Source organism: Physella acuta, unplaced genomic scaffold (genome assembly GCF_028476545.2).
Source record: "Physella acuta isolate Inbredline_101_S28 unplaced genomic scaffold, ASM2847654v3 ptg000838l, whole genome shotgun sequence".
In the NCBI taxonomy this organism is placed as follows: Eukaryota; Metazoa; Mollusca; class Gastropoda; family Physidae; genus Physella; species Physella acuta.
In genome coordinates this window covers 244674-265087 of record NW_026732355.1, presented here as the reverse complement: position 1 = coordinate 265087, position 20414 = coordinate 244674, and the positions used below count along the sequence as shown (strand labels likewise).

At 38.1% G+C, this 20414-nt stretch overlaps 1 protein-coding gene across 1 annotated transcript; it reads left to right on the top strand.

Annotated features, from left to right (window-relative positions):
- The first annotated feature begins 1992 nt into the window (after positions 1 to 1992).
- On the top strand, positions 1993 to 12700 carry LOC131951927 (UPF0489 protein C5orf22 homolog). Its single transcript, XM_059314379.1, has 7 exons — positions 1993 to 2145; positions 5402 to 5494; positions 5882 to 6027; positions 6434 to 6583; positions 7749 to 7880; positions 8896 to 9127; positions 12341 to 12700. The coding sequence occupies exons 2-7, from the start codon at positions 5435 to 5437 to the stop codon at positions 12698 to 12700; spliced, it is 1080 nt and encodes a 359-aa protein (XP_059170362.1). The 5' UTR covers positions 1993 to 2145; positions 5402 to 5434.
- Positions 12701 to 20414: the final 7714 nt, after the last annotated feature.

Sequence of the window (20414 nt, the reverse complement as noted above, 5' to 3'; positions counted from 1 at the left end):
TTGTAATCGTGCACACAAAATCACATGAAATTTTCATCCTTTCACACCTCAGGTACTTTATTATGAACGGAGTATAGGAGACTTGTTTAAATTGGGCAAAAATTATAAATCCAGATTTATAAAAATGTCGGCGTTTTATGCGTAATCGAATCGAAAAAACTGGTCTCTGTAATTCTGTTTGTTGCCTGTGTATGTATGTATGTGTTTGTGTCTTTATAGTTATTTAAATAGTAGAGTATTACAATATATTTTAAGAAATTCATTTATTTTCTTCTTTTTAGTGCGTTATTACATAAAAGCTTGTTTTTGAAACGTTTCTTGTGAAATTTTTTCAGTACTTTAAATTTTTGTATATAGTTGCATGACTAAAAATTATTGCGCACCTAATGAATATCAAAACGCGCGTATAATAGTGCGGAATAATTAGATGAGACAGACTACTAATGTGGACCAAATTTTAATTAATTCATAAAACATTTTCTTTATAGTAATTTAAATGTATTATTTTATTTTTAAATATTTAAAGAAAAAAATTATTTCTACTTTGTGTGCAATAGAGTTGCATGAGTAAAAACCATTGCGTACCTAATGAGCAAAATAATGCGCGTATAATCGTGCTTAATAGTTGGATAAGACTGCCTACTAATTTGGACAAAATTTTAATTAATTTATATAAAATTAAGTATGCATCAAATTTTGTCAAATTTGCATTTTGTCAAAATTGCATTGTCTTCATATCTTGACCCACGTGTCAGCATAGATCATCAGTTACAAGTTCCCGAAATTTCGCTCGGGCGTTTCGATCTAGACAGACTGACGACAGATAGAATGTCGACAGACAGACAGAGTTAGCAAACAAATAAAAGCTTGTAAAAATCATCATGTCTAATTCCCGAGTTGCCATCCCCCTTAGTGTTATATAAGAATATTTGAGAAAGTTTAGAGGAGATCACTCCCGCATTTGACTTTATTTTTTTTAACACCGTTCTTATGTGTCACGGTTTTTTTTTGTGCGAACTGTACACACACCCACAACGAATACCTTTCTATCAAACCGCGCTACATATTTGAACACATTTCTTGAAGTTGATTAAACTTTGCTGTATAAAGTGATTGTGGTAAAAAATTCAATTAGGCCTACAGTTTAAACTTGAAATCAAACGCAGGCGCTTGACGAAGGTACTGCAAGGACAAACAATTGCGAAGAATATCATTACAGTCTACACTCTCTTCTATAAAGCAATCACCCAAAATGTGTTGTTTCCTTGTCGGTCGGCAATATTATGTTCAATTTGAGTTTTTAATAAATCTAGTAGGCCTAGCATCAGACTTTTGGGATTAAAGAAACTGTTATTGACTTTTTTAGTACACGTTAATTTCTATTAATGTCAATCAAAAGGAAAGTTGTCAGATTAAATTGTTTTAGTTGTATCATGAATTGAATCTAATTAACATTTTATTATTACTGCTATAAAAACAACACGTAGACAAACCACCTAAAGCTCCTGTGGTCAAACTACATTGTAGTCAAATAGCCTGTGTTCAAACACCTTTGTTCAAAGCGCCTAGAACCGTGTATTATATTTTAAAGAAAAGATAGCTTGGATTTGTAATGAATAACAACATGCTTGATTGGGGATGAGTCAAGACGTATCATCAGCTGTATGTAAAGAACCTTATATAGATTAATCTTCCAGTGCCCCAGCCCCGTACCCATTACGCTACTGCAGTAGATTAGATAATCCCTTAATTAAAGATTGCACCTATTAGTTATTTAATTAAAATGAGTAATATGATATTTTGTTCTTGTTTTCGTAAATTTTTTAAAACTGTACTTATGTTCTTTATGCGTTATTTTCAGTCTTCTGACTTAACCAAATGCTTTGAACACTAAATATTGCAATACGCACCATTCGGAGACGACTACATCTTTACTATTTGTTCACAATTTGACACAATTGTTGAACCAAACAAAGTTTCGCTCCATGTCTCTTTGACTTAAAGAAAGTGATTAATCTTCTGAAAGCCATTGTCTACTTACTTTTTTTAAAGCCACATTTTTAAGTATTTAATAAACCAACCAGGCTGTTCACTGCTGCGTTAATGAAGCATTATTATTTACCACGACGGACGTCAAACTTGCCGGTAGTTGATTTAGGCAAAGAAAGAATCTTTGTTTTTGTGTTTGATAACCTTAACGTTTTTGTTCACGTTGACGCACACGTTGAGGTTGATGTTGACGCTCATATTGACGTTCACGTTAACGTTCACATTGACGTTCACATTGACGTTGATGTTGACGTTGATGTTGACATTCACATTGACGTTGATGTTGACGTTGATGTTGACATTCACATTGACGTTGATGTTGACGTTGATGTTGACGTTCACATTGACGTTGATGTTGACATTCACATTGACGTTGATGTTGACGTTGATGTTGACGTTCACATTGACGTTGATGTTGACGTTGATGTTGACATTCACATTGACGTTGATGTTGACATTCACATTGACGTTGATGTTGATGTTCACATCGACGTTCACCTTGACAATCACGTTCACGTTCATGCCCATGCTCATGAAATAGAGTTAAGTTCCACTTTCAGATATTAGAATTCCCCCACATATTTCAGATCTTATAGTTATATGTTAAATGTTGTCTATCTAACTGAAACAGTTATCAGTTTATTACAGGTCCCTCACATATTTCAGATCTTATACTTATATGTTAAATGTTGTCTATCTAACTGAAACAGTTATCAGTTTGTTGTTATCCCACGGAACAATAAGTAAAGCACCACTCCCAGTAGCCGCGAATCGTCCACAGGTTTGTAGAAACCTGCAGATATAATTTATTATTTATATTAGGCATTCGTCCACCTAATTTAAATTCGTGTTATTGCCTTTTGAAAAAAAACGGAAGTAGAGTACCTACTCCATGTACAGGAAATAGCTCAAAAATTGAGAGAGAAAAAAAACATAAATAGTAGGCCTACTTAAGTTATCGGTTTTTACACACACGTAGACAGACAGACAGGATGATAAAAAAGATAGCAAAACTAAACTTTACCGGCTCAAAAAGGTTAAAACGTGGAGATTTGTCAAAATTAATATTTATATTTCTTGTATGATTACAGTAGTACCACTTTACTCCGTAACGATAATAGGTAGGTGTAAACTGCGAAAACTGACGAATCTTATTTGATTTATTGCACGATTACAAAAATTTCCCTTGGTTTTTAACGTTTTTGGATCTACCGAACCCCACCAGATTCCTATGTGTATTCACCGAATCCTTCTTAATTGGACAAAATAATTATTTTGTTTTTTGAAATTCAAAACATAGGTGTATATTTTACTTTTGCACAAAATGAACAATGCATCAGCACCGCTGAAAGAACAAAACTATTTCACACTAAAGCAAAAACAAAATAATGAATGTTTGCTGCAAATAAGTTTGACTTCTGCGGTTGAATTTCAGACACCCGTTCATTTTAGCGAGTATTATGTTATTACATTCTCCCTCTCAATGCAGCTTAAGAAAGTGTTTTCTTAGTTTTGCCGACGCTATACTAGAACGTCTCAACTTGGCATTGCAAATCATGCTGTTAGGATGCCGATTCCTATCTATTAGCCGTTATGCATTTGGTCTTTAAAGAGATTTTCTCTGATCGTCATGTTTTTGTATTGATGCAGAAGATAATGGATAATAAGAATAAATGGTAGGAACACTTTTTAACCAAATTAATTACTTTGACACTCACACACAGATTCACCTCAAGATTCGCTGGGTGTTGTATAATAATATACTTGATCAGGAATTTAGCGTTGATAAATTAATTAGCAGTTAATTTGTGCACACATTATATTATAAAACCATTTTTAAAAGCATTAATCTTTACCTTTTATTGATTGACACTTAAAATCGATTTTTGTGTTTTAAATTCTTAAATGTGGTATCACCACCACTGCGTTCGTTGATTGACGTATCTGTTATCAAAATTCTCAACAAAAATATTTTCTAATATAGATTTAGTAAAATTTTCAATTGGTGTTTAGTGGTAGACTGTACTATCAAACTGATAGTAATAATTGTCGGCATGTTCATTAAACACAATTTTAAAAAAATAACAAAAATTCTAATTATTTCTGAAAATTATTTATATTGAGTCCTTTAGCACTTACTTCCCTTTGATAAATTAAAAAAAAACACAATTACTTCCCTTTATAAAACATTGCATTAGTGGAAAAGAATTTACTTTGTATTACTTTGTTTTGGTGTTGGGAAAAAAATAATTACATAATTAGCGGGGATTGATCAAGTGCAAATGGTGTAGGTATTTTACGAATAAGCTTGGAGTATTATAATTGTTCATTTGGTTTGGTTTGGCACCTACGTTCGTTTAAGTGAGTGCAAAAAGACTATGAATAAGTTGGGGTACTATAGTCGATTATTAAGTTTTTTTCGTTTTCGTTTGTGTTTTTTTTCTTTGGGTTTGTGTTTGTATTTGTGTTTGTGGTTGGTTTTGCGTTTGGATTTGGTTTGTATTCGTTTGCTTTTTCGTTTGTGTTTTTTTCTTTGGGTTTGTGTTTGTGGTTGGTTTTGCGTTTGGATTTGGTTTGTTTTCGTTTGCTTTTTCGTTTTTTTGTTCTTTGTGTTCGTATGGTGTTTGTGGTTGTGGTTGGGTTTGTTGTTAGGATTTTGTTTTCGTTTGCTTTTTTGTTTGTTTTTTATTTGTGTTTGTATTTGTGTTTGTTGTTAGTTTTTTGTTTTCGTTTGTGTTTGTAATTGTGTTAGCGTTATGTTTGCGTTTTGTTGTTTTGGTTGGTTGTGGTTTGGGTGGGCAATGCCGGGTTTATGATGATTACTAAACACACAGGTAATGGTCTTTAACAGAAAGGTTTTTCACAGAATCCAGAGCAGGGCCTGTGGGGACGGCTAGTATATATATATATATATATATATATATATATATATATATATATATATATATATATATATATATATATATATATATATATATATATATATATATATATATATGTAAGTATGTATATACTAATGTGTAATGCATTCATTTTTTTCCTTTAGGATGTATTTAATTTTTTTACTCCCCACCCCCATGCATGGATTAGCATGTAGGTTATTACGATTCTCAAACTAACCGTTTTCCTCAGGCATATATATTGCAACGTTGAGTTGATGTAACCAGTGGCGGAACTAGAAAAAAGGGCCACCCCGCAAAATAATATATATATATATATATATATATATATATATATATATATATATATATATATATATATATATATATATATATATATGCATTTATAGGGTTATATATAAAATATGTATATAATTTCATTAAACATAAATATTCTTTTATTGTGCCATCAGCAGTAATAGATCTTAGAAAACTACAGAAGGGACATGTCAAAACTGAAAAAGAACAAAACACTGCCAGTTCACATTGTTGAACAACATAATGATGTAAGTCTTTCATTCTTAAAATACTCTGTTTTTTTAAATTTCTTTTTAACTCTTTGGTCAGTCGGCAGTCAAAATAAAATTCATGTAGGCCTACACATCAAATGTTTAACTACAAAACAAAGAAGTATACATCTTTCATTAAATCTGTTCACAACATCTCAAATTTTGATTGTGTGAAATCTTAAAACTATTTTAGTTAAATTACATGTGACTTTTTGTATTTTATCAAAATTTTCCATATTGGATAAAAAAAAAATTAGAATTTAAAATTTTCCTTTTGAATAAAAAAAATATTAATTAGCATTTAAAATTTTCCATTTGAATAAAAAAAATAAATTAGCATTTAAAATTTTAATGTTGAATATTGTTTCTCATTTTTGTTTCCAGGTGGTGCCATTTATTCATCGTGCCATTGCTTCTAAATTGCTACAATTCACTGAAATACCCATAATTCACCTGGACTCTCACCCTGATCTGTTGATACCAATCAACATGCAAGCTGATCTTGTTTTTCAACCTCAATCATTATTCCAGTATGTGTTCTAAACATGTTATTTATTCTGTTTATATTATTTATTATCATACTTTGAAAGTACTTAAAGAATTAAAAAGGAAAATAAAAGATACAGATACTTTTCAAATAACTTTTGCTATCGAATACGTTGAGTCAAAATATTAGATATGTATTCTACTTTACACTAAGATCTGTTTAAATTTTACATAATACATCACCTAGAGATTTATTATTGAGAATGTTTTGAAATCATTAATTTTATTTTTTTATTTTTAAACTTTGAAATTGAAATACTGAGCTATTTAAGTTTTTTCAGCATTCACTAGAAATATATTGCTAAGGGCACCATTTTACAAAGTATCATATGTTGCATTTATCAGATGAGCTATTAATTAAACAACTTTTTTTTCTATTTTTGTGTGCAGGTCAATCAGCATAGAAAACTGGCTCCTCCCACTAGCTTATGCAAAACACATCAGTCACATAGTATGGGTGAAACCACCCTGGGCCAATCAAATCCAAGCATCAGAACAAGAGTTTACTATTGGAAAATCTGTGCAATCAGGAAAAATTAGGTAGAGTATTTTGGTTGAAATAGGTAATTATCTTAGTCAAATGTAAGAGGAGTGAAACTACTATGGCCAATTCTGTGCAAAATATTTAATGAGTTATTGCCCTTAGAATTATCTAGTTCCCTCCTAACAAAATCAAACACAGCAATATGTTTACGTTACGTTTGTCTGCCGTCCCTAATGGGACATAGGCCGCTGACAAGAGCCTTCCAGACGTCTCTGTCCAGGGCTAGTCTCTCCAACTGTCCCCAGGTGTATGCAATCTTCTTGGTGTCTTCTTCCAGGTCACGTCTCCAGGTCTTTCTTGGTCTGCCTCTCCTCCTCCTGCCTTGTGGATTCCAGGTGAGGGCTTGTCTTGTTATGCTGGATACAGGCTTCCTGAGTGTGTGGCCAATCCATTTCCATTTTCTCTGGAGAATCTCTACTTCAGCTGGCAGTTGATTTGTCCGTTGCCATAGAACATCATTTCTGATGGTTTTAGGCCAGCGAATTCGCAGGATCTTTCTGAGGCATGAGTTTATAAATGATTGTATTTTCTTCTTATTTATAGCAGTTATTCTCCATGTCTCGGCTCCATAGAGTAAAACAGGTTTTACTATTATGTTGAAGATCCGGATTTTTATTCCAAGGGTTAAATCTCCAGAACCTCAAACATTTTTTAGTACACAGCAATACTACAATAAAATAAAATCTAAACAGGAAAAGGTAGGCAAAAATGACATCCAGGGGAATAATGTATAGCAATGAATACAAGGATTTTTTTTCCATAGAAACAGCATATTTAAACTACCTTGTAAATGGATTAAATTCATACACTGAATAAACATGATTAATTGATTACATTTATTGATTTGTTAAAAAAAATGTATAGTGGTCAATTTGTATTGAAACTAACTTTTTAATTAAAATGTATAACAATTGCTAAGGTAATAAACTACTTGTTGGTTATGCATATCCACATAAATAGCTCCCCAAAAATTTATTCCTCGAACCTTAAACCTAACACCCTAAACAGCTTAAGGTACAATTAGCATTGTTTGTTCAGCATATCAACATTCCTAGACCACTAACTTTACATTATAATGATTATTTCTCAACAGTTCTGTTTAGTTTTAAAACTACAATTTACAGAAAACATAAACCATAATAATTTTTATTTGTCTGCCAGGTTGTCTTGTAAAGAAAATTACTTTTTGACGGATGGGTTGTTCTCCAAAGTCGAAGGTTTGACAGACACGAGCAAGGTCAAGCTGACAGTGGTTGAGCTGGCACCAAAAAACTGGGAGGAATTGCCTTCAAGGTGTGTTAAGTCAGCCTGCTGATCCATTGTAGTATTTGGCTAACTTATTTTAATTTTTTTTTGTTTTGGAAAGATGCACTCACCTACACTACATTGCTCATTTGCCACAGTAACTTTTTTTCCTAATGTGAATTAACTCGAAAAACTAAATATATTTAGCAGTATATTTGTTATATTGATAAATAATGTTTATGATGTAGACCAGGGGTCTCCAAACTACGGCCCGCGGGCCGGATGCGGCCCGCGAGGTCCTCTTATCCGGCCCGCGGAGATCTTTTTGTCCAGGGAAAAAAACGTTTTTTGGTGATGGCTGAGGAACTTTGCCCAGAAAAATCAAAGACATGCCTGGAAGAAACTGGCCCCCGAACTGAAATTTGATAGTTAATGCGGCCCTCGGACTGAAAAGTTTGGAGACCCCTGATGTAGACGTTTGTCCCTGAATATCAGACAACATAAACATTTACATTTTGATCCTTAACTCAAATCCTCCAATAATGACAATTGTGAAATAGGTGTGAGTTAATGTTTATGCTAGATTTTAACTCTGAGAAATGGATTACATAGTATTTTCTTGAATGACCATACCAATACAAATACTTCAATTAACCCTTAAACTACCTAATAAGAGTCTCTTAGGCACCACAGATGATTTTCTCACCATTTTCTACCATCTGTCTTGGTACTCTAAGCTCTGAGTAGTTCTGAAATGGGCAGCTCAGTCCTGCTTCATGTCCTCGATCCAATGACCTCTTTACATTCCCCCTGTCCTGCATTATTGCTTTGGTTAGGCCGTTGGTTCATGTGACATGCCCAAACCATCTCTATTCTTGTTTTGGCTGTGCTCAGTAGACTCTCAAAGGAACCAATTGGAGACGTGCTTAGCTGTAGCTACAATTGTGGAAGGGGAGGCAATTCATTGTTTTTTTTGCCATTTTTTCATAGTTATTGTTCACAGTATTACTAATATTACTATGTGTTTAAATTACCATAGAATTTTTTTTTTATTCTGTTGAAGCTGTGCTGCCTCTTCTAGCTCAAGCAGTGACAGCCATTCAGGGATATTTAGATCATACAAAGAATGGACTCACCACATACAAGATGCTGTTCAGAGCAAACCTTACATCCTTGACATTGACCTAGATTTTTTCTCCACCGCCAACCCATTTAAAAACTGGCTTGGGCCAGAGGAGGAGGAGGTTGTCAGACAACTGTACCACTGTCCTTCACCTTCAGATCTGAGTGATGAGGTACGGGGTCGTTTCTATTTGTGTGTAGCAACTAGGTCTAGGACATTACCCCCCAATTCCCCCCAGGTAGTACCCCCCCCCCCCATTAAAATAATGTCTAGATTCTTTTGTTGATGTTAATCAACAGGGAGTTTATGTCCTACACCTCAATTTCAGAAAGCTACAATATTTCCCCTGTGCACATTCTACCTTTAAACCACACCTTCACCCAGTACAGTCTACCACTAAACCACACTATCACCCAGTCTACCACTAAACCACACTATCACCCAGTACAGTCTACCACTAAACCACACCATCACAGCCTACCACTAAACCACACCATCACCCAGTACAGTCTACCACTAAACTACACCATCACACAGTACAGTCTACCACTAAACCACACCATCCCCCAGTACAGTCTATCACTAAACCACACCATCCCCCAGTACAGTCCAACATTAAACCACAACATCACCCAGTACAGTCTACTACTAAACCACACCATCACCCAGTCTACCACTAAACCACACCATCACACAGTCTACCACTAAACCACACCATCCCCCAGTACAGTCTACCACTAAACCACACCATCACAGCCTACCACTAAACCACACCATCACCCAGTACAGTCTACCACTAAACTACACCATCACACAGTACAGTCTACCACTAAACCACACCATCCCCCAGTACAGTCTATCACTAAACCACACCATCCCCCAGTACAGTCCAACATTAAACCACAACATCACCCAGTACAGTCTACTACTAAACCACACCATCACCCAGTCTACCACTAAACCACACCATCACACAGTCTACCACTAAACCACACCATCACCCAGTACAGTCTACCACTAAACCACACCATCACAGTCTACCACTAAACCACACCATCCCCCAGTACAGTCTACCACTAAACCACACCATCACCCAGCACAGTCTACCACTAAACCACACCATCACCCAGTACAGTCTACCACTAAACCACACCATCCCCCAGTACAGTCTACCACTAAACCACACCATCCCCCAGTACAGTCTACAACTAAACCACACCATCACAGTCTACCACTAAACCACACCATCACCCAGTCTACCACTAAACCACACCATCCCCCAGTACAGTCTACAACTAAACCACACCATCACCCAGTACAGTCTACCACTAAACCACACCATCACAGTCTACCACTAAACCACACCATCCCCCAGTACAGTCTACCACTAAACCACACCATCACCCAGTACAGTCTACCACTAAACCACACCATCACAGTCTACCACTAAACCACACCATCACCAAGTACAGTCTACCACTAAACCACACCATCCCCCAGTACAGTCTACCACTAAACCACACCATCCCCCAGTACAGTCTACCACTAAACCACACCATCCCCCAGTACAGTCTACCATTAAACCACACCATCACCCAGTACAGTCTACCACTAAACCACACCATCCCCCAGTACAGTCTACCACTAAACCACACCATCCCCCAGTACAGTCTACCACTAAACCACACCATCCCCAGTACAGTCTACCACTAAACCACACCATCACCCAGTCTACCACTAAACCACCTCATCCCCCAGTACAGTCTATCACTAAACCACACCATCCCCCAGTAGTCTACCATTAAACCACACCATCACCCAGTACAGTCTACCACTAAACCACACCATCACCCAGTCTACCACTAAACCACACCTTCCCCCAGTACAGTCTACCACTAAACCACACCATCACCAAGTACAGTCTACCACTAAACCACACCTTCCCCCAGTACAGTCTACCACTAAACCACACAAGCACACAGTACAGTCTACCACTAAACCACACAAGCACACAGTACAGTCTACCACTAAACCACACAAACACACAGTACAGTCTACCACTAAACCACACCATCACCCAGTACAGTCTACCACTAAACCACACCATCCCCAGTACAGTCTATCACTAAACCACACCATCCCCCAGTAGTCTACCACTAAACCACACCATCACCAAGTACAGTCTACCACTAAACCACACCTTCCCCCAGTACAGTCTACCACTAAACCACACAAGCACACAGTACAGTCTACCACTAAACCACACCATCACCAAGTACAGTCTACCACTAAACCACACCTTCCCCCAGTACAGTCTACCACTAAACCACACAAGCACACAGTACAGTCTACCACTAAACCACACAAGCACACAGTACAGTCTACCACTAAACCACACAAACACACAGTACAGTCTACCACTAAACCACACCATCACCCAGTACAGTCTACCACTAAACCACACCATCCCCAGTACAGTCTATCACTAAACCACACCATCCCCCAGTAGTCTACCACTAAACCACACCATCACCAAGTACAGTCTACCACTAAACCACACCTTCCCCCAGTACAGTCTACCACTAAACCACACAAGCACACAGTACAGTCTACCACTAAACCACACAAGCACACAGTACAGTCTACCACTAAACCACACCATCACCCAGTACAGTCTACCACTAAACCACACCATCCCCAGTACAGTCTATCACTAAACCACACCATCCCCCAGTAGTCTACCACTAAACCACACCATCCCCCAGTACAGTCTACCACTAAACCACACCATCACCCAGTACAGTCTACCACTAAACCACACCATCCTTCAGAACAGTCTACCACTAAACCACACCATCCCCCAGTACAGTCTACCACTAAACCACACCATCACCCAGTAGTCTATCACTAAACCACACCATCCTTCAGAACAGTCTACCACTAAACCACACCATCACCCAGTACAGTCTACCACTAAAGCTCTTAAAAGCTATTGAATTCACTTTAATCAACCATTTAATTAAATTAACTGTAATTATCATTTCTCTGTATATAGTTTGCAATTTTTTTACCTTGGTGTCACCCCACTAAATGATGTCACAGGATTAACGTTACTACGACATGTATTTGTCTCACCCCACTAAATGATGTCACAGGATTAACGTTACTACGACATGTATTTGTATGATGTCACAGGATTAACGTTACTACGACATGTATTTGTATGATGTCACAGGATTAACGTTACTACGACATGTATTTGCATGATGTCACAGGATTAACGTTACTACGACATGTATTTGTATGATGTCACAGGATTAACGTTACTACGACATGTATTTGTATGATGTCACAGGATTAACGTTACTACGACATGTATTTGCAGATGGAGTTCTGGAACCCGCCTCAGCCATCCGTGACACATGACCCCAGGCAGAACAAAAGACAGGGTCCAAACATTATCGACTCTTTTGGTGAAGAGATTACGCCTATGTTACTCACCAGGCAGAAGGAGCCTGTATCGATCCTGGTCACAGAAAATGCCCACATGGGGGAAGAGCTGGGACAGGATGGGACTGAATTGGCCACGGCCATAGTTCAGGCCAAGATAGACGGAGACGGATCCGTACAGAAACTGCCTGTTGTGGAAGTGGAGCACCGTACCTATCATGCCGGTTGCTGCAATAGGAAATGTTGGATGTGGTTCTTTATTTTTCTTTTGCAGTTCACTGGTAAGATATCGTAATGTTTGTGTCTGTCTGTCTGTCTGTCTGTCTGTCTGTCTGTCTGTCTGTCTGTCTGTCTGTCTGTCTGTCTGTCTGTCTGTCTGTCTGTCTGTCTGTCTGTCTGTCTGTCTGTCTGTCTGTCTGTCTGTCTGTCTGTCTGTCTGTCTGTCTGTCTGTCTGTCTGTCTGTCTGTCTTTCTGTCTGTCTGTCTGTCTGTCTGTCTGTCTGTCTGTCTGTCTGTCTGTCTGTCTGTCTGTCTGTCTGTCTGTCTGTCTGTCTGTCTGTCTGTCTGTCTGTCTGTCTGTCTGTCTGTCTGTCTGTCTGTCTGTCTGTCTTTCTGTCTGTCTGTCTGTCTGTCTGTCTGTCTGTCTGTCTGTCTGTCTGTCTGTCTGTCTGTCTGTCTGTCTGTCTGTCTGTCTGTCTGTCTGTCTGTCTGTCTGTCTGTCTGTCTGTCTGTCTGTCTGTCTGTCTGTCTGTCTGTCTGTCTGTCTGTCTGTCTGTCTGTCTGTCTGTCTGTCTGTCTGTCTGTCTGTCTGTCTGTCTGTCTGTCTAAAAGTGTGCGTGAACAATGCCATTTTCCATGAACTCTGGCATGCAGCTAATGATAACTGCTATTATTGTCTTCAGGTGTGAGAGCTGCCATATGTACCGTGTGGACGGATCACAGCGGCCAGTATCTTGAGGTGTTTAACTTTGTGCTGAACATCAACCTATCCAGCCACTACACCATTGAATGTCCTCACGGCTGCTGCGGTCAGTCGGCAAGTGTTTGCTGCGACATGTAAGTTTTCTTACTAATGTAGGTTTATTTAAAAACTTCTTGATTTTATATCCAACTAACTGCCTACTGACCTACCTTCTTCTTGAGCTAATTTTTCTAATTTATTAATCACTTTATGTATCTGTGTATTAATATAAACTATATAGACTGTATAATTTTGTTCTTTAACTTGCAGGCCAAAAGTGGAGCCCCCAACACCAAAGGAGGAGCCAGCAAATGAAACGTAAGATTGCTTTTATTTACGTAGACCTAAATATTTTAAATTTTGTTGTTTTTATTTCAACCTACTTGCCTACTAACCCGCCTTTCACGTTTCTGTTTTATTATATATATTAATCTATTTTTCAGTTTATCTATCTATGTATTAATATATACTATATACAATGAAAACATCTGTTGTTTACTTACAGACTGGATCAAGAGACCCCGGATGTTGAGTCGGATGATAAGGAGTAAGTGTTGTTTTCACTTATATAGGCCTAAATGTTATGAAAATCCGCGGTCATTCTATCCAACTTCTGCCTACAAACCCGCTTTTCTCTGATTATATGTATTATATTAAATGTATCTCTCTATTTGTGTTTATTATTATGTTACCCTTTATGTTAGTGGACCTTTAATCAGTAGCGTAGCGAGGGGGGGGGGGGGGGGGGGGCGGGGGGGGGGGACATATGTCCCCGGGCGCCGACCTTAGGGGGGGGGGCCAAATTGAAAGTTTGAGGGGGGGGGGGGGTGCAAATGAAAAGTTCGAGGGGGGGGGGTTGCAAATCGAAAGTTTGAGGGGGGGGGGGGTGCAAATGAAAAGTTCGAGGGGGGGGGTGCAAATCGAAAGTTTGAGGGGGGTGCAAATGAAAAGTTCGAGAGGAGGGTGCAAATCGAAAATTTGCTCCCAAGGGGGCGCCAAATTGAAAGTATGTCCCCGGGCGCCGGGAAGGGTCGCTACGCCTCTGCCTTTAATTGAACCTTTGATATATTCCCAAACTCCGAGGGGTGCATTGTATAAGATGCTTAATAAGCGCATACATCAGAGCTCTTTACACATATGCTTATTTCAAATGCCAATGCAGGGCCTGTACATGTATATATTTATCTATCTGTCTATATTACTATGTAAACTGCAAACATATTCTTTACTTACAGGCCTGCAGACATTTCCGACGACCAGGATTTCTTTAATTTGATAGCTGTGGGCATACTTTTGTGTTTCGCTGGTAAGTTAATACTAGTCTACTATTTTGGTCTACTATTTGGGACTGTGTTTGTTTTTCGAGGTAGCGATGTGATGACCTATGGTGAATGCGTCATTATTTACTAATATGTACGTTTTCTGGTTGTTAGAAATTTCACCCGTTATTTCTTGGCTAGTGTGAGATGTCTTTATTTCGAATACAACTGCCAGAGATGAGACAGCAATAGTGTGAATACTACGATCAAATCAGCTACAGCCTACAGCTAGTATTCCAAAATGGCTTATCTGATACTCCCATTCATCTCGACACAAACTTAATATATTGACACAAACTTAATATATTGACACAAACTTAATATATTGACACAAACTTAATATATTGACACAAACTTAATATATTGACACAAACTTAATATATTGACACAAACTTAATATATTGACACAAACTTAATATATTGACACAAACTTAATATATTGACACAGACTTAATATATTGACACAAACTTAATATATTGACACAAACTTAATATATTGACACGCATTCGTCAAACTCGATCTTGCACAGACTATATCAAACTCTTGAGCTTCATAATCCAGCAGACAGTTTGTACCGTTTTTATCTATAATAAAAATTGTTCAAATTAGGGGGGTCGTCCATAAATGACGTCACACTCGTAGGGGGGAGGGGGGGTCCGTAATTTTGTGACGGTGTGTGATCAGGGGGAGGGGGTTCAGATGGTGCGACGTCACACTTGCATTATAAAAAAGCCATGTTAGAAAACTAGTTTAATCGGGTTTTAGAAAACTATTTTAATAAATTGTAATAGGAATTGATTACAATACTTCATATAGACAGAATTCAGACAAGATTTTGGAAAAATATCGATGATTTATGAAAAATTCAACTGCAATTTTGAGGGTGGTTGAAGGTCTGGCTTTTTGTGACGATGTGTGACGGAGGGGAGGGGGGAGGTAAAAATAGTCCAAAAAAGCGTGACTTCATTTATGGATGACCCCTTATTACTCACGCGAAAAATGTAAAAACTCCTTCAGAACTACAGCCTTTTAAAATAGTCCAACGCATCAACAATCTACTTGAATGCGAAATGGTGTTTTTAAAAGTTGGTTTTTATTTATGTATATATTTATATATTTCAACATAGTGCGACATCTATCAGATAACTAACAAAATACGGGTATTATTATATTTATATGTACCACACAGATTACGTTCAATATCCAGTAAGATTGGACCCCCCCCCCCCCCCATGGTGTATCTAGGGGCAGCAGGAACAGCCAAAAGCTGGTTACGCCCTGAATCTAACAGTAGCTGAATAGCTAATACTTTAGAGGTTCAAGTCTTTCTGATTTCAGAGAGCCATTTTTTAGGCCCGGTTCTGCAAATAACTGACATAGATTCGTGTTCTAGATTGACATTTGACTAAAAATGTTCTAGATTAGGCAATCTTCTTGTTTTCTTTTAACGCTTGACTACAAATTGAAATTAACAAGAGAAAAAAAAGGTGGTACTTGAAGCAACGTATTTCATCGACGGTTGAACTTTCTCATTGGTTAGGCTTTAAGATGAAACACGTAGACAGTTATACATTGTCTCTAGACGGGTCTTAAACTCAAAACACGTAGACAGTTAAACATTGTCGCTACACAGGCCTTAAGCTCAACACATGTACACGGTTAGCCTTGGAGAGAAGATCTGTGCTCCTCCCCCCCCCCCTCCCCCCGATACCTCATGTAATTTACGTGTTATTAGAGTTTCATGATTTAAAACAAAATGTTTTTCTTTATCTCAATTTAATTTGTCTCTCCTTTTTTTTCAGTTTTCTTTGGAATAAAGAAAAAAAACAAACGAGGGAAACCTTTTTGAAGTAGGCCTACGTTGTATTCTACAACCCTGCGAGTAGGTCTCTTTATGTGAGCATGTGTGTGTGTGTATAATGAGGCCTAGAAGATGGCTGTCCCCAGCAAACGAGCCTCATCTGACCGAGGGTTTTCAAAATTTGATAATTCTAAAAACGTTTTGCCTCTACGTGTTTTCTCCAAAAGTATCCGATTTTTCCTGAGACTTCTCAAATTCCAGTCCGACCAGACTAGAAATACCACACCCTTATAGTTACATAAAATATATGAGAAAGTTTTGAGCAGTTTTTTTTAAATTGGTTTAGTGAATTAAATCGTACACAATGCATTTACATCCAGTTTAGTGGTTTTATAGTTTGGACTACAATGATTTACATCATTTTATGTTTAGATGCTTGACGTTGTTTTGTGGGAGAGAGACATCGTAAATATATAAAAAGAATATTTGTAATACTGTTTTGGCGCATTTTCATCCGATATAAAAATATATATATATATATGTATGATTATAACCATTTAAATAAACAAAATATTAACCATCATTCATGTTATTTATCTATTAAGTCGTGTATTATGTTTCATTGAACTTTTGTATCGTTAAAGACACAACAGGCAAAGATATTTAGCTTGACTGCCAGCAGCACTCAGAAATATGGATTAGAGATCAATGAATGTCGAGGTCAGATATATGATAATGAAGCTAATACGACATTTACCATGCCCTACAGTTCATATAAAACGATAAGGGCACAATTATTTTAAATGATAGCACTACAATGTATAAGAAAACAATATGTTGATGCATATTCTTGAGCGTGTCCTTATAGTGTCTCAAAAACAGTGTGAGCATTCTTATTCTTTAGTATATTCATATAATAAATCAAAACGAATAAAGAATGCCCCTGCAATTTATAAAAAAAAAATATGGATTTAATTACTCTGCAAATGCCCTTAAATTTTACCCAAATTCCCCCAAATTTATTTTAAATTGAAAATTATGATGGGTATAATTACTCTATGGATACCCTTCAAATATATTATATGCATACAAGCATACTTACTTCAAAGATGCCCCTGCAGTATATAAAATACTTATGGACATAATTACTCTACAGATCTCCTTGAAAAGTAGTATAACGAATATGGGCATAATTACTTTACTTTAAAGATGCCCCTACAGTCCATAGGAATTAATGGGCAAAAGTATTCTAAAAGATGCCCCTACACAATACTAAATAAATATCAGAAACACACTTTAATACAAAGACCGCATTTATTAAAGAAACATTAATTACTATTTATATACTAAAGCTCTCTTTTTCCATAAAAGTTGTGCTATACATATAGTAATAGACGATTGAGTATTACAATTTGTTTTGGATGAGATTAGTAAATAAATAAATCAGTCAGCAGTCAGTGTGGAGACAGATGAAAACTTGTGATTACACAATGACACATACCGCAGCTTTTTTCAATTAACAAAAAAAAAATATCACCCCCATTGGATGTCCATCTGAAGTGGATGCCCGGGGCCTGGGCACCGTCCGCCCCACCCCCTCCCCTCTGCACGCCACTGGGTGCAGAGAAATCAATGAGTCAATTAGTACCCCAACGCTCTTATGGGTAAGTAGCTGCGAGGGAATTCTGGGAACCCAACCGTATACTTACCTCGAGACCCGGAGGACGCCGTTGGTGCAACGAAAGCCGTTTCACTGACCCTCCGTGACGAGCGGACCCTAAGTGCTAAAATAACCACGGGTATACCCAGAACGCCCAACTGTACAACACTATTAGAGCAACGGAGAACGCACTTGGTTCGAATGAAATAGTTAACTTATTCGTATTCCCGAAATGAAATATCTATGAAATATCTATAAATAGGAGTATCTCACTTTTCCAAAGCCCTCAATAGCCGTAGTGATTTATTCGCAGTTCGATTTAACTTCTTAAAGGGAAATGTAACACAAGTTCGAGGCAGATAACAGTTAAATGTTTCTTAAAACACAAGTTTGCTTAGTCTTATAAACATTGTTGCTTCTCCTGTATTAGCGTAAACTAAAGTAAAGCTTACTCTTTACACCTACCGTTGGCCAGATGACGTAGATTTCATATTACTTGACCCCATCATACGAAGGGATTGTGATGTCAGCGCTATGCCCAGTCGTCTTGGCCTTCCCCAACGTAAGCCAGGTACCCATTAAAGCTGGGTGGACTAAAGGACCCACCACACTGACCCACCACACTGACCACACTGATTTCTACACTGACCTACCACACTGTCCTACCACACTGACCACGCTGACCCACCACACTGACCTACCTCACTGTCCTACCACACTGACCACACTGACCTACCACACTGTCCTACCACACTGACCACACTGACCCACCACACTGACCTACCACACTGACCACACTGACCCACCACACTGACCCACCACACTGACCTACCTCACTGACCCACCACACTGACCCACCACACTGACCTACCACACTGACCACACTGACCACACTGACCCACCACACTGACCTACCTCACTGACCCACCACACTGACCCACCACACTGACCTACCACACTGACCTACCACACTGACCACACTGACCTACCTCACTGACCCACCACACTGACCCACCACACTGACCTACCACACTGACCTACCTCACTGTCCTACCACACTGACCACACTGACCTACCACACTGTCCTACCACACTGACCACACTGACCCACCACACTGACCTACCACACTGACCTACCTCACTGACCCACCACACTGACCCACCACACTGACCTACCACACTGACCCACCACACTGACCTTCCACACTGTCCTACCACACTGACCACACTGACCTACCACACTGACCTACCTCACTGACCCACCACACTGACCCACCACACTGACCTACCACACTGACCCACCACACTGACCTACCACACTGTCCTACCACACTGACCACACTGACCCACCACACTGACCTACCACACTGACCCACCACACTGACCTACCACACTGTCCTACCACACTGACCACACTGACCCACCACACTGACCTACCACAATGTCCTACCACACCCACCACACTGACCCACCACACTGACCACACTGACCTACCACACTGACCCACCACACTGACCACACTGACCTACCACACTGACCACACTGTAGCCTATCAGTATTTTTCTTCGTAACCCTCCAAGTCTCCGAGCCATAGTAACATAACTTAAATGTTGCACAGTAATAGTCAATCTAGTTTATTGATCTTATGATTACTTTAAAAATAATAACAGCTCATCTGTGTCTGGCTGAGGTCATAGTTAATGTAAAATATTTCTTTCTAGTTCTTGAAAACACAAGTTAAGCCCATTTTTACAAGCTTTTATTTAACTCACTTTTACAAGCTTTTATTTAACTCACTTCCTCTGTCGACAGTCTGTCGTCAGTCTAGACGGAAACGCAGGAGTGAAAATTCGGACAGTTCTACTTGACCGATACGATTCACAGTTGGCACGTGGGTCAAGACATGAAGACAATGCAATCTGAAACTAAATTTGACTTAATTGGATGCCTAATTAATTTTTTATTAATTAATTAAAATTTGGACCGAATCAATAGGCATGTCTATGCCGACCGCACCACACGCGTCATCACGTTCCATAGCTGCGCCATCAAGTTCAGTAGGCGCGCCATCACGTTCAATAGGCGCAATGGTTTTTAGTCATATAACTATTGTAAATAAACATGTAAAGTACTGAAAAAAAAATTCATAAAAAACGTTTTAATAACAAGCTTTTATGTAATGATGCACTAAAAAGTAGAAAATAAATTATAGACTACTATTTAAATAACTATAAAGAAAAGCGTGGGTCACTTTAGTATCTATTGGA

Excerpts from the sequence above, each read along its gene's own strand:
- LOC131951927 (XM_059314379.1), top strand. The coding sequence starts at position 5,435 with ATGTCAAAACTGAAAAAGAACAAAACACTGCCAGTTCACATTGTTGAA. Across the intron at positions 6,584-7,748 it reads GTGCAATCAGGAAAAATTAG|GTTGTCTTGTAAAGAAAATT; the intron begins GTAGAGTATTTT and ends TTTGTCTGCCAG. Across the intron at positions 9,128-12,340 it reads CTTCAGATCTGAGTGATGAG|ATGGAGTTCTGGAACCCGCC; the intron begins GTACGGGGTCGT and ends ATGTATTTGCAG.